Source organism: Myotis brandtii, unplaced genomic scaffold, assembly GCF_000412655.1.
Source record: "Myotis brandtii unplaced genomic scaffold, ASM41265v1 scaffold693, whole genome shotgun sequence".
NCBI classification, from domain to species: domain Eukaryota; kingdom Metazoa; phylum Chordata; class Mammalia; order Chiroptera; family Vespertilionidae; genus Myotis; species Myotis brandtii.
The window spans coordinates 660,568-673,872 of record NW_005370710.1 but is presented as its reverse complement, the minus strand read 5'-3'; the positions used below and the strand labels follow the sequence as shown (position 1 = coordinate 673,872).

At 48.7% G+C, this 13,305-nt stretch overlaps 1 protein-coding gene across 3 annotated transcripts in view; it reads right to left on the bottom strand.

Annotated features, from left to right (window-relative positions):
- The window catches only part of CNTN6 (contactin 6), a 155,898-nt gene that overhangs the window by 40,036 nt on the left and 102,557 nt on the right, over nt 1-13,305 (bottom strand). For 2 of the 3 annotated variants that reach the window (XM_014529754.1, XM_014529753.1), the window contains exons 2-5: nt 12,769-12,847; nt 10,434-10,570; nt 8,694-8,823; nt 7,297-7,447 (exon numbers count right to left, since the gene is read on the bottom strand). In XM_014529754.1, the coding sequence (XP_014385240.1) occupies nt 7,297-7,447; nt 8,694-8,823; nt 10,434-10,570; nt 12,769-12,847 (497 nt within the window). Of the gene's footprint in view, nt 1-7,296; nt 7,448-8,693; nt 8,824-10,433; nt 10,571-12,768; nt 12,954-13,305 lie in introns of all 3 variants that reach the window. The other variant, XM_005881884.2, reaches the window with a different exon arrangement.

Below are 13,305 nucleotides of genomic sequence, written 5' to 3'. Positions count from 1 at the left end.
ACAGATGGATGTTATTGTTTTTATTATTACATGACTAGAGGCCCGATGCACGAAATTCCTGCAAGGGGCTCCCCCTCGCAGCCCAGGCTTCGTCCCGAAGGTCGTCCAGACGGTCATTCTGCTGTTCAGTCTAATTAGCATATTAGCTCTTTATTATATAGGATGAGACTCAGGGTCAAGTTTGGAGAGGCTGGGTTGCTGTCTGGATTGGTCAACTTAATCTGAGGTAGAATGAAAATGTATGAGCTAAGTATATGTGAACATCCCTCACATAGTCAGAGTTACCTGTTGGCTGACTCACAAAATGAGTTTGTTTTGGGGGGATCATGGGGAAATATGTCCCTTACAGACAGGAAAGCGGCATGAACCTTGACCTGGCTGCATACAGGAACCTGACCCTGCAGGAGCAGCCGAGTAAGGAACCTGACCCCGCGCCCTCCTGTCCTGGAAGAGTCCTTGATGCCAGCTGGGTGGCCTCCCCGCTCCAGCGGCCTCTCTGGGCCTGCAGCTGAGGGAGGAACTATGTCCCTGTCTCCATCTCATCTGTGGTGACGGTAACATGTGCCTCTCTGCACAGGCGGTACCTACCTCCCCGCCTCTCCCAGGAGACTGAGCGCATTCACATTTATAAACCCGGAACATTCCACAGGCCTGTCAACTGGGTTTGCAACTGTGCTTATAAATAAATGAGCAGTTTGACAAGTCACACTTGAGAATCTGCGATTTGTCACTCAAAGCAGTAATCCTCACACTGTGCTCTCAGGAGATCTGGGGTTCTTGGAGGCGGGGAGGAGAGGCAGTGGGGCCTCCGGGACATCAGTTGATTACTTCAATTTAAAATGTTTTCTGAAATGGGTGCTTGCATAAATTTCACTGGGAAGAGAAAAAAAAGCATAAATAAATAAATAATCCAGAAATAGGAAAATAATAGCCAGTGAGTCAGGAAATGCCCAGACTTGCTCTTCACTGAAAAGATGTTGAAAGACTGGCTTCCACACAAAGGGTTTGAATTTTACTTTAAAAAAATAATATTTTTATTGATTTCAAAGAGGAAAGGGAGAGATAGAAACATCAATGATGAGAGAGAATCATTGATTGGCTGCCTCCTGCACGCCCCACACTGGGGAACGAGCCCGCAACCTGGGCATGTGCCCTGTCTGGAAATCAAACCGTGACCTCTGGTTCATAGCTCCACACAACCACTGAGCAACATTGGCCAGGCTACTTTTTCAACTGGATCATAATCTCTGTCCAGACAGCAATCCTATTTCTATCTGGTTACTTCTGTTATTTATGTTCTGAATGCCCGCCGGTGTCTGCCCGCAGGTGTGGGTGTAACCGTACACCTGTGTCCTGAGTAAGGCTCATTTTACTGTAAGCACACCAAGTAATCACTTCTTTAACCCGAATCAAACCAAGAACAAAAGGTTATTTGTCTAAACTGCAATAATAACTGACCTTTTGTGTCTATGAAATCATTGCTATTGAATATTTATGTAAACTTTGGAAGATATAAATGTCACTCGGAAATTACCAAAGAGCAGGAAAGTGACTGGACACCATGTGAAGGTGAAGTGTATTCATGTTTTATATTGGCTGCAGGCTCCTCCCCAGCCCTGGTTGGGGCATGTGCGGGAGGCAACCAATAGATGTTTTTCTCTGTCTCTCCCCCTCCCTTCTGCTCTCTCTAAAAATCAATGGAAAAATATCCTTAGGTGAGGATTAACCAAAAAGAAAATAAATAAATAAATAAACAAACAAACAAATAAATAAGTGGGCTGAGCACTTGCGTCTCCTCAGCCGTGAGTGGAGGAAGAGCTGGGTGTTTCAGTACAGGGAGCCGAGTTCTGGAAGAAAAAGTGACTCGCTGAAGTTTGTAGCTTTTAAGTAATAGTTTGTGCCAAACCAGTGTTTTCTCTTATCTCCGGAGCTTCTCTTGGGAGCAGAGAGGGAGAATTTATAAAATGCGATTCCCCACCCTGCTCCCTGGAAGGGCCTCACAGCCATGGGCGTGGCTCTAGGAGCTGGGTGCCCACCTGCTGCCTCCAGGAATCACAGGTGAAACCCAGGGGCAGTCTGGGACCTCCCAGCCCCTCTGCACGGAGCTCACACCTTTCTGTGTAGGATGCGGTGCAGGAATTGATCGGAGGCGCTGTGTGCTGGCGGAATTCTACTTAGTCCTCTCTGTCCTGGGTTGAAGCTATGGGATGTCATCTCCCATCATCAAGGATTGTCTAACCCAGGGCAGCTGTGGGCGGCGGTGGCAAGTAAGGGCTGGTGGGGGCAGGTGGGCGTTACACCTTCGCTGAGCAGAGCTGTGGGAGCGCGAAGGCAGGTGGTGCTGCACGCAGCCTGCCCATGGTCAGTGCCCAGCCCGGAGAGGCCGGGGACAGAGCCAGGAACGCCGGGTGGCGAGAGGGAAAAGTCGGGGCCAGACTGACGGGCACCCTCGGGATCTGGGCTCGTGATATCTTCGTGGGACGGAGGCAGCGGCGGCAGATGGCGGCTGACATCCCTCCTGACATCTTCGCTTGTATTCCCTCGCAGGGCCTCGCCGTAACAAGGCTCTCAGGAGCCGCGTGTGAACGATGTAAAATTTCATTACACAGAGGCAGCGCGGAGGGGAGGCGGGAATGAGCCAGGCATTATGCAGCCTGTCACTCTCCCTCGAACACTGGGCATATGGTTCGTTTGCCTCCTTGATATCATGCTACCTGATGTACTAAGCACGATTGCATTAAGGAGCTGGTGATACAAAATACAATCAGGTTTATTTGCTGGTTATTAGGGAGCTCTGCCGGGGAGAGAAAGGGGCGGGTGGCCGGCCTACTGGTAGCCATATCCTGGCTGCAGCTGCATGGAAGAGGCACGTGTGGATGGGGTCTTGATTAAGGCTGAGCACTTGGCGGTAAAGGCAGGAGAAAAAGGCATGGTGGTGATTTAGAAAGGAGACATTGAGCGCTGGCCAGTTTGGCTCAGTGGATATAGCATCAGCCTGCAGACTGAAGGGTCCCAGGTTCGATTCCTGTCAAGGGCACATTCCTCAGTTGCAGGCTCAATCCCCAGTAGGGGCTGTGCAGGAGGCAGCTGATCGATGATGTTCCTCTCTCTTTGATGTTTCTATCTCTTTATCCCTCTCCCTCTCTCTCTAAAAATAAATAAAAATATATTTTTTTTAAAAAAGGAGACATTGAGAGACACACAGAGCAGGGTCAGGGGGAAGTGAGCATGCAGTGCCGGCCCCTGGCTCCAGGCCGCCAGCATGCTGCCCACGGGGCAGGTGGGCCTGAGGCTCTGGAAGACAGTGGGGCAGCTCCGTGCAGGGCAGTGGGCTCTGTAACGAAAGGAAGGACTGTCAGGTTGATCAAGTGGCAGGATGAAGACAAGCTAGTTTATCCTGGTCCCTCTGTGTGTCTGTGTCAAGGGCCTCCAGACAGGTCTGCCCAAAGGCACCTTCTACCCACGGCGAGAAGAAAGATCTAGTGCTCCTTCAATGACTACCACAGAGAACGCCCTGCTCCCCTCTCGTCCTCATCTCCTTCCCCTCGTCTCTGCTTTCCCTCCACTCTTCCTGACTTCTCTCCATGCCCCCGCCCCCAGCCCTGTCCCACCCTGGAACCTGGGCCTAAGAGGGCGTCTCCGGGCTAGAGTGCCTGGGGATGGAAGTAGAGAGGGCCCGCCAAGTGTTTTTGTTAAACTTCACCCGAGGATATTTTTTCTTAGAGAGATTGAAAGGGAGGGGGAGAGAGAAACATCTATGTGAGAGAGACACATTGACTGGTTGCCTCCTGCACATACCCCAACCGAAGATCCAGCCTGCAACCGAGGTACCTGCCCTTGACCCTTAGTCCACAGGCTGACGCTCCAACCCCTGAGCACACTGGCCAGGGCAGGGCCCTCCAAGTTTTATTCCTTAAAGGCAAAAATACTAAATAAGCTCCTTTATTAGATTCCATGCCACCTAACTGGGTCAGCTGTTCCCACGTGGTACATGCGTTTGCTAAGGCCAGGGCCACGCAGGGTGTAAGGGTATCATTGATATAGGATGATCCAGGCTGAACCCCCGATGGCAGATCTGGGTGCAACTACCCATAATACTCTCTGAGCCGGGGACGGGGTGGGGAGTGTGTTTAATGCAGTTGGCTCCTAGGTGTCCAGCGTCCACTTGGTAAAGTCTGGCCAGTGGTCCCTTTCTGAGACCAAGGGCCAAGGGACAGACTCTCTGTCCTCCAGGGACCCGATTCTTGGGGAATGAGCTCGGCCTCATTCATAACGTCTTTGTCCCTGGCTCTTTGTGGTAAAAGTGGTACAAACATACCCCTGTGCTCTGTGTCAACCTCGTTTCTCAGAAATGCATCGGAATGTGAAAAAAAGGGTCCTTAAATTTTTTGGAATATTGAAAGTGTCTGGTATACTGCCCAGCATACAGGAAGCACTTAAAATGGTTATTTTCTTTATGAATGCCCATTTGCCTGACATATTGCTGTGTTTTATTTTATTTATTTTGGGAATTAGGGAGAACTGGGATAGAGTTGAGGTTTTTTAGGAACACGAGGAAGAGATGTGGTAGAGTACTTATGAATTCAGTTATGATACCTTCAACAATAGGAAGCATCTCTCTCCCTCTCTCATTGCTGCCGTTCTGAGCTTGTATGCCCACTTGGTTAATGTCCCTTCAGAGGACACATCTAAGCTGTGTGTCCAGGGCAAACACTTCCTGGCGAATGCCCCAGGGATCACCGGGCAGACGGAGATAAATCCAGACCTTTGGTTTCTGTCTTCACTCGCTAAGTGGATCCACAAGGGAAAAAAGAGCCATTAATCAAACTTGGCAGGTGTGGGCTTGGTGCCCCGGTCACGTGCGAATGCCCCAAGAGCTCGGCGTCATCTGTGTCCTCTGACTTCCATGACAGGGGCTGCAGTGTCACCAGGCGGGGAGGTGAGGACCTGTCCTGGGGTTCTCATTAAGGCTGGACCCCAGCAGTAAACCCACCCAATCACCCTGCCTCCCCACACTGCCCTGTCACCAAGTCTCATACAACCATCTGAGAGGAGCACGATTTTCACCATTTTTCAAGTGACTCAGCCAAGGACCCGTGAAGGGAAAGGACTGGCTGGGCCCGGCCTGTGTGGCGCAGTGGTTGAGCATTGACCTAGGAACCAGGAGGTCACAGTTCGATTCAAGGTCAGGGCACATGTCCAAGTTGCAGGCTTGATCCCCAGTAGGGAGCGTGCAGGAGGCAGCCGATCCATGATTCTCTCTCATCATTGATGTTTCTATCTCTCTCTCCCTCTCCCTTCCTCTCTGAGATCAATTTTTTTAAAAAGGGACTTGCTGGAAGTTATCGACTAAGCGAGGAGCAGAGTTGGGACTTGAATGCAGATCCTCAGACTCCATTAACTTTACAGAAAACTCTTCCTTAGGAAAGGATAGTGTGTGTGGCGTAGGTGGTCAGCTCAACGCCTTATCCACATGTTTCCCTAGTTTAGCAGTTGGGCTAGAATAGGAGCTCATTAAATATTTACAGAATGAATGAATGAACACATCATGGACCTATTAATTATTCAATGAGTTTTGGGTTTCATTTTAAGGCAGGTGGACATAAGCAAAACAAAGTAAACCCTGACATCCATTGATTTAGTGACCCAGCAGATATCTACTGACACGCCTCCATGCTCCAGGTTTGTGCTGGTGCTGGGCCGCATGCGGTGAACTAAAGATGGGGCTCAGGACCCTGGGGGTGCTTACAGTTGGCATCCAGGGCTCTGTCACCCCCGACCCATCCAGCCAGATCATGCCACCTGTTGTGACAATTCTCAGCAATGACCATGTTTGGCTCAGTCACTTGGCCACTTGGGCAAATTCAGGATCAGGGACACAATTATCACTAGGACAGAATGTGCCAGTACACCTGCCAGGTGAACGGCTGCGTTGATTTCAAATATGTGATCTCTGTTCCGACATCACTGCCTGGGATAGTGGTTCATGCTTCTTAAAGGTGCTTTCCTATCATTTCATCTTCAATAAATCCCGGAAACAGTGACCTCAGAGGGAACAAGTGGGCCAAGTGATTTTGCCCAAGGTCAGGTCACTGGCCAGTGATAGAACTGGGACCAGAACCCTGGTTTCCCATTCCCCCCAGGGCTCTGTGTCGAACACCCCACTCTCTCCGGAGGAACACACCCGGGCCTCTCTTCCCCCTGACAGCGCCACGGGGACAGCCCCCTAAGGCAGAGCTCCTGAAATAGCCCTGGCTTCAGTCGTGCACACCGGCCGGTAAGAACATGGGAACCACACTGAGAACTGTTGCTTGATGTGAAATTTGGTTAAATCCTTTGATGACAGCCCTTTGGAACATACAGAGTTGAGTAGTTCCCATAATCCACACAGCAGGAAAGGCCCGCGTGGGGACGGCAGACCTGGCCTCACGCCGCGGCCTCGTCCCTGACTGGCTGTGGCGTGCGCAGTCTTGGTTCACACAAGAGTGGAGGAAATTGCCTACATATATCTATGGCACCATTTATATAAGTAGGCAATGCAGTGTGATTCCTTTAAATAGGCGTCTTTAGAGCCCTCTCAACCATCCCCAGGTAGTTACGCTTTATTGGAAGCAAGAGTTAGTGACAATGACATTTCAAAGTAGACAGGACCATGTAGAAATTTTATAACTGAGAGTAAAAAGGTACTTTTCCCTGTACAGGTATTTCCAAGGTCAAAAACTAAAAACCCTCCCTCCCTCCCTTTCTCCTGTCCTCCCTTCTTCCCTCCCTCTCTCCCTCCCTCCCTCCCTCCCTGTTCTCTCTGTCAGAACTCCCCTGGCAACAGGAATCTCCTCCACATCTTTTGGGAGGAAACCACTTCCTTCTCGGGAGCCTCTCTCCTTGGCTCAGGTGCGGAGCTCATGCTGTGGGGAGCGGACACCTGTGTGACCATTTGAAAGACACAGGCCTGTGTGGGTGTGAGTCTCCCTCCCCTTGTGTGCCACTCTTTTTCCTCCACGGGGGGGGGGGGGGGGGGGGAGTCAGGAAAAATCTTCAGGCCGGATAGAGGAAGAGGTCTTAAAGGAGTTTTGAAGCTATATCTATTCCAAGCCCTGAATGTACTGCAGCCACATACACAGCCTGTCTCAGCTCTGGGAGGCTCTTTGATGTTTCTGCCATGCGGGCACTTCCGAATACCCGGATAAGCAGTTGTGGGTTATCATGTGGGAGGGGATTTGGAAAGACCTCACAAACCAGGCATTATATTCCCAGATATTTCAAACGGTGTAAACACACAAACAAAGACCCACTCACCTTCGGCTGCGCCCCAGGCCCCGCGCGCCTCGGCTCCAGGAGACGGTGGCCCTGGGGAAGGCCCGCGGTCTGCACTCAATGGCAACATCCCCGCCAACTTGAACCACTGAAGTTTTTTTAATGGGATTTTTGGAGAAATCAGGAGCTGAAGCTAAAAAACAAAATGTTTAAAAACCTGTTGAATCGCTCACATAATTAACCTGCAGGAATGCGAGCCATAGGCAGCGGTCGCCAACCTTTGGGACCTCACGGACCAGCAGTGGTCCGCGGACCCCGGTTGTCGACTGCTGCACCAGGGGGACTGTTCTCAGCTTCCTCTCCCTGCAGCCCCAGGCTCTGCATTGTGTGAATGCTCAGTGAAGGTCTGCTGAGGGAACGAGCCATCGTGGTAAGAAACAGGGGGACTGTGGGAAACTCCACCAATCCTGCACCATGGTCCTGGTTGGGTTCTGGTCCCTGACGTAAAAGGGATGCTGCAAGGACTTGGGATTTTGCTCTTCTAAGGAGAGGGAGAGACACGTCAGTCCCATTGCCTCTCTCATCTGCCTCGAACAGGGACTTGATGTTGGCAGCTACAGCAGGCATCCCAGAACCACGAGGCTGCAGCCTGAGGAACGTGTAAAGAATGACACCCTGCCCAGCTGTGTGGCTCAGTGGTTGAGCGTCAGTCTATGAACCAGGAGGTCGCAGTTCGATTCCTGGTTAGGGCACATGCTCAGGTGGTGGGCTTGATCCCCAGTAGGGGGTGTGCAGGAGGCAGCCGATCAGTGATTCTCTCTCATCATTCATGTTTCTGTCTCTCTCTCTCCCTCTCTCCTCCTCTCTGAACTCAATAAAAATATATTTTTTAAAAAAGAATGACATCACCATGGTGCTGTGTCAGGCTCAGCCATCACCCCTGACCACCTCCTTAAGCTCTCTCCTCCTCTCTGAACTCAATAAAAATATATTTTATTTTTTTAAAAAGAATGACATCACCATGGTGCTGTGTTTTGCTCAGCCATCACCCCTGACCTTCTCCTTAAAAGAAAAGGAACCCCTGCCTGTGAAGTCACTGTGAACTGAAATTTCCTTTCCTTGGTTTTATTTTTATTTGCACCTGAAAACATTCCTGCTGGAACTTTCTGGATTATATTCAAAACCTCAGCTGGGACAAGCTTTGGAGGAGCCTCTTGGTTGGGTGGGCCCAGGGGTGGCGCCTCCGGGAGCCCTGGCTGATTCCCCAACCAGAATAGGAATCACCTACGTTTTTCGAAAGCTAACTTACTAGTAGACATTTCCCCATTGTTTCAAGGGAAAGCAATTTCTGAGTCACAGAAGAACTGGGCCAAGATTCTGTCTAGTCACGTCTTGCTCAATCTCATTCTGAATCTCATGGTTATACATGCAGGCCTTACCTAATACTCTCAGCTCCGCGTTTGCATAGATTGTGTGGTGTTTGTTTTCGGCAGCGCACTGGTAGACCCCGGAGTCAGACACATTCAGCATCGTTATGGTGAGTGTCCCATTTTCTACTTGAATTCTTTCCTAATAAAAAAAGGAGTCATGTAAAGGGGCTGGGACGTTAACTCGGGCGTTCTCTTCATCAGGGCCGATTATGAACCGTCTGTGCAATCGCTGTGCTGTGATGCGAACTGATGCTTATGAAGATGAGCCGCGTACACAGAGGGACCCCGAGCAGCTTCCTGACGTTAAGAAAAATGGAAATATGCCCGGTGTCATTTTAGTGTACTCTGTTATCTCATTCCTGTGGAAATTGGCATGATCTACATAGAGTGTATGTTACATTCCTTTATATAGGATCTAATTTGGAACACATCACCATTCCAATTATTCCCATTATTGACTGTATTAGTCACGGATATCCGAGTTAGAATGGATCCTTGCCTTCTCATCACAAGGTCTCAAAAAAACTTGGATGGATCACTCGGGAATTTTCTAATTGCATCAGACGTAGCGGGGGCTGCATTTCTCTTCCGCAGCCAACTATAAGGTGAGCTTACACAGCCCAGACCCATTACAGATTCCCATTTGGGGCGCAGAGTGACAATTTTGAGTGCGCATTATGAAATCATTTCACATTGCAAACACAACCCAAAACGAACTATTTCAAGGTCCCTAGTACCATCCTCTGAAGAGAAACAAGTCAGCTGAGGAAATGGAGGGTGTTCTGGGCGGAAGGCATGCAGGGAAGTCCCAATGAAGCCAGAACAGAGCATCATTATGTTCGGCCTCTAAACAACAAAGGCATGCAGGGAAGTCCCAATGAAGCCAGAACAGAGAGCATCATTATGTTCGGCCTGTAAACAACAGATGTCTTTTTTTTTTTTTGTCTTTTTTTTTTGTCTCTGGCTGTGCCTCCATGTGCAAAGCAAAAGGGAGAATTAACACAATGATTTGGATAATTTGATGCAAAAGAAGCAGCTCTGCCTCACTTTCTGTCGAGTGTAGAAGAACGCATGCGTGAGACTGGAAAATGCGGAAAAACAGGGTTAGACAGTCGTTGATTTTCACGAAAGCGAGATACTGGGTATGATGAAGACCTGAGTCCCAGAACCAGGTGGACAAAGTTCAGAATACTGATCCCAACATTCCCTAGCTGCTGCATGGCCTTGGAACAGTGGCCAAACTTCTCTGAAGGCAAACTTCTTCATCTCCATAAAGAAATAATCAGTGCGTCTCTCCTAAGGTTGTCATGAGGATATAATAAAATAAGGCAGGGAACATGTAACAGGGCCTGTCTCAGAGGAGAGTTCAGTAGATATGAACAATGGTGGTGATGGTGATGGTGATGGTGATGGTGATGGTGACGGTGACGGTGACGGTGATGGTGATGGTGGTAATGGTGATGGTGATGGTGATGATGGTGGTGATGCCTGGATGTAAATCTAGTGCTAACAGTATGCGGCTCTGCAAGTGATGGTCTTCTCTCCCCTTAGTCTCCTCAGTGGGAAAAATGGGGACATTATTAATAGCTCCTTTGAGTTTGTCTAAGGATTAAATCAATTAGTATATCTAGAGTCTGTTACGTTCCCCAGCACCTACTGCACACTCCATCAATGTTAGTACTTGTTCCTGTTTGTGACACAGTTTCCCCACCAGAGCAGGGGAGTTTTCATAGGGACACCTTTGCTTACCTCTGCACCGAGGCGCTCACCATTCTTTAACCAGGTGTACCAAGGCCTGGGCTTTCCTCTGGCTTTGCATTCCCAAAACAAGCTGTCATAAATGGACAGGTATGTGTCCTGGATTTTTTGTTCCCATTCTGGAGGGGCTGTTCCAAAGAGAGACAGAGCAACTGTTTGACAAGTTGGTTGGTTATCGAGGTACCCTGCTCCGTGCCGAGGTTGGCAGCTATCAAGGGCAGCTGATCCGGTGTGGAAGCACCGGACAGGCCGGGTCTCCATGTGGGGCCACAGAAATCGTGCTGCAGCTCTCGGTGGGCCTCTGACAACTTGGGGTGTAGGAAAAGGTCCAAGTGCAGAACGAGGCCAGATAATCATTCCAGGCCAAGTATTAGTGCGTGGGTCAGATTAGAAAATGTAGACCCAAACTGAACCCTTTGTGTGCAAAGACCACGGATTACACTTGACCTGAATTAACTAAAAGTAAGTGTATCTGTATCAGACATAATTCAACACAGTAGCTGGAAGTATAACTCCAATCTGAGCCTCATCGCATTTTAGTTGGCGGATCACCCTTTCCCTCACCTACCCGCCCCCCCCCCTCCCCAGATAAAACTCATGCCAGGAATAGGACTGTGGAGTGGCTATGGGTTCTGCACCTAACTTAGTCCTGGGCATGCATTTTCCAAAACCGTATCTCTAACCAGAGGCTCTTCTACATAGTCATGAGGCAAAGGTCACCTGGGATTGTTGATGTGAACATGTTATTCGGGGGGAAGGTAGGATTATCCTGGCTGTCACTCAAACAGGTAGGGTATGAATTAATGTTTTGAAGCTAATTTGGTTGTGGTGAGATCCCCGTGAAGGGGTGTAGGTGGCCGTGCTGAGGATGGAGGGCAGGTGGGAAGAGCCTCATTTTGGAAAATTGTTCACAGTTCTCGTCTTAGACCTGACAAACATGACCTGTGAGAGCTTGCTCAGTTCACCTAAGGCTTCCTACCTGTAATGTCACCGAAAGTTATTTCTGCCTCTTATTATTATGAGAACTACAGGAGCTTGTGTTTATGAAAACTTCTATGTAAGCTAACAGCTACTGTATCAATGTAGGAGGGATCGCTTTACTATTGATTTCCAATTTATAGATACCTCCATCTTCTGCTCAACCTCTTGGTTATATCTTTGTCTATTTAACAGAAAAGTGAGAAATCTATTAAAAACTAGCCCATGCTCAAAAGCCTGGTACCACTCAAACACTCCCAGTCACATCCTCATTATTTTATTTACAAAAGATGCTAGATTCCAGAGACTTTCCTTTAAGACGAAGGAGCTATTGGAAAGAATAAATGCAGAAAGGTAAATACACATACATACAGGCGTACAGAAATAATCACCAGGGAATCATGTTCTATATATAACATAGTCGTTTTCATTCCAGGTTAAAATTGAAATCCGGGAGGAAATGGGAGCTAATATAACCGAGGCACATTACCTGGTCCCCACAGGACACTCGAGTGGCATGCCTATGAGCTGATATCAATACTTCTGACATGGCTAGTTATCAAAAAGGCATTTTTCTCCAATTACTTTATCGATGATTAGTAACATGTCATCTACAAACATGTCATAGAGAAAGGCATTTTGGGCCACGTGTAAATACAGTTTTCAAAAGTTTTCTAGGACAGATATATTAAATTTAATACAGAAGGTGAGAGAATTTGAAAAGCAAATTCTCTCACCTTCTGTATTTTGGTAATTCTGGGGTCTATTTTATAGTTTATTTGATGAAAAAATAAGTGACTTCAATGCAAATGTTGTATCTTGGCCAGGATGGGAGAAACATAAAGACAGCCTTTAGGGAATATGCGTGTTTATCATCTCTCTTACATGCACGAGATATTGTGGTAACTGAGGCAAACCTATTTTTCAATGAAGTAATGACTGTGGTTTTCTGTTACCTACATACAAGTAGGCAATATCCAGGAAACAGAAACGGATATTGACAACTACACTCAGCATTATGCTCCTGTCACTTGTCACTGTCTCCTTCTGTCCTTAAGGAAGTCCCGGGCTACCGCTGACTGTCCCACGGGAACTAAGTGGATCCCATGGTGCTTCAGGTTATACAGGTCTGTGGCTTCCACAGGACACGGCTGATCTTGCCACGGCAAGTAGATTAAGTGACGGCATGAACAGACCACGCTGAGACTCGCCCCCTGCTTCCCAACCCGGACACGTGGCTTCCCCGCCTGTCCCCGGGCATGTCTCCAGAACATGCTCATGGCTATCACAGTTTACTACACGGGACGGCACCAGATACCCGCATGCACGTGACATTCCGTGAGCTCACCGTAGAAAACGAGCCGGCCCTTCGCCAGGTTCCTCCCGCGCAGGTTGCCTGCAGTGCATTCGTAGAAGCCTTCGTCTTCCTGTTGAAAGTTCGGGATTTCAAGGGTAGCCTGGGATTTGCTGTACTTGACTTTCCCTGGCAACGGGCTTCCGTCCAACCTCCTCCAACTAATATCGGGGACTGGACTGAACAGTTACACCGCGTTAGAACACGATCCGGCTGGGTCTTGTGACAACAGGGTAAAATGGGAGTGTCCTTAACATGAACTCTCAGGGAAACCCTCCAATGAATCACCCCCGAGGCTCGCATGCCGGTCATGCGACCACTTGCATTCACTCCATCAGCGCTTGTAACACCTCATTCAGGGCCTGCCACCTGCAGTCACGGTGCTCTGACCAGAGAATGAATTGCTGAGCAAAATAAACATGTTCTCTGGCCTCACACTGCTGACAGACTAGTGGAGTGATGTGCCATAAACAAATAATAAAAAATGAATCTATTTGTAAATTGCAAGAACGTAAACAAAGGGCATAGGCT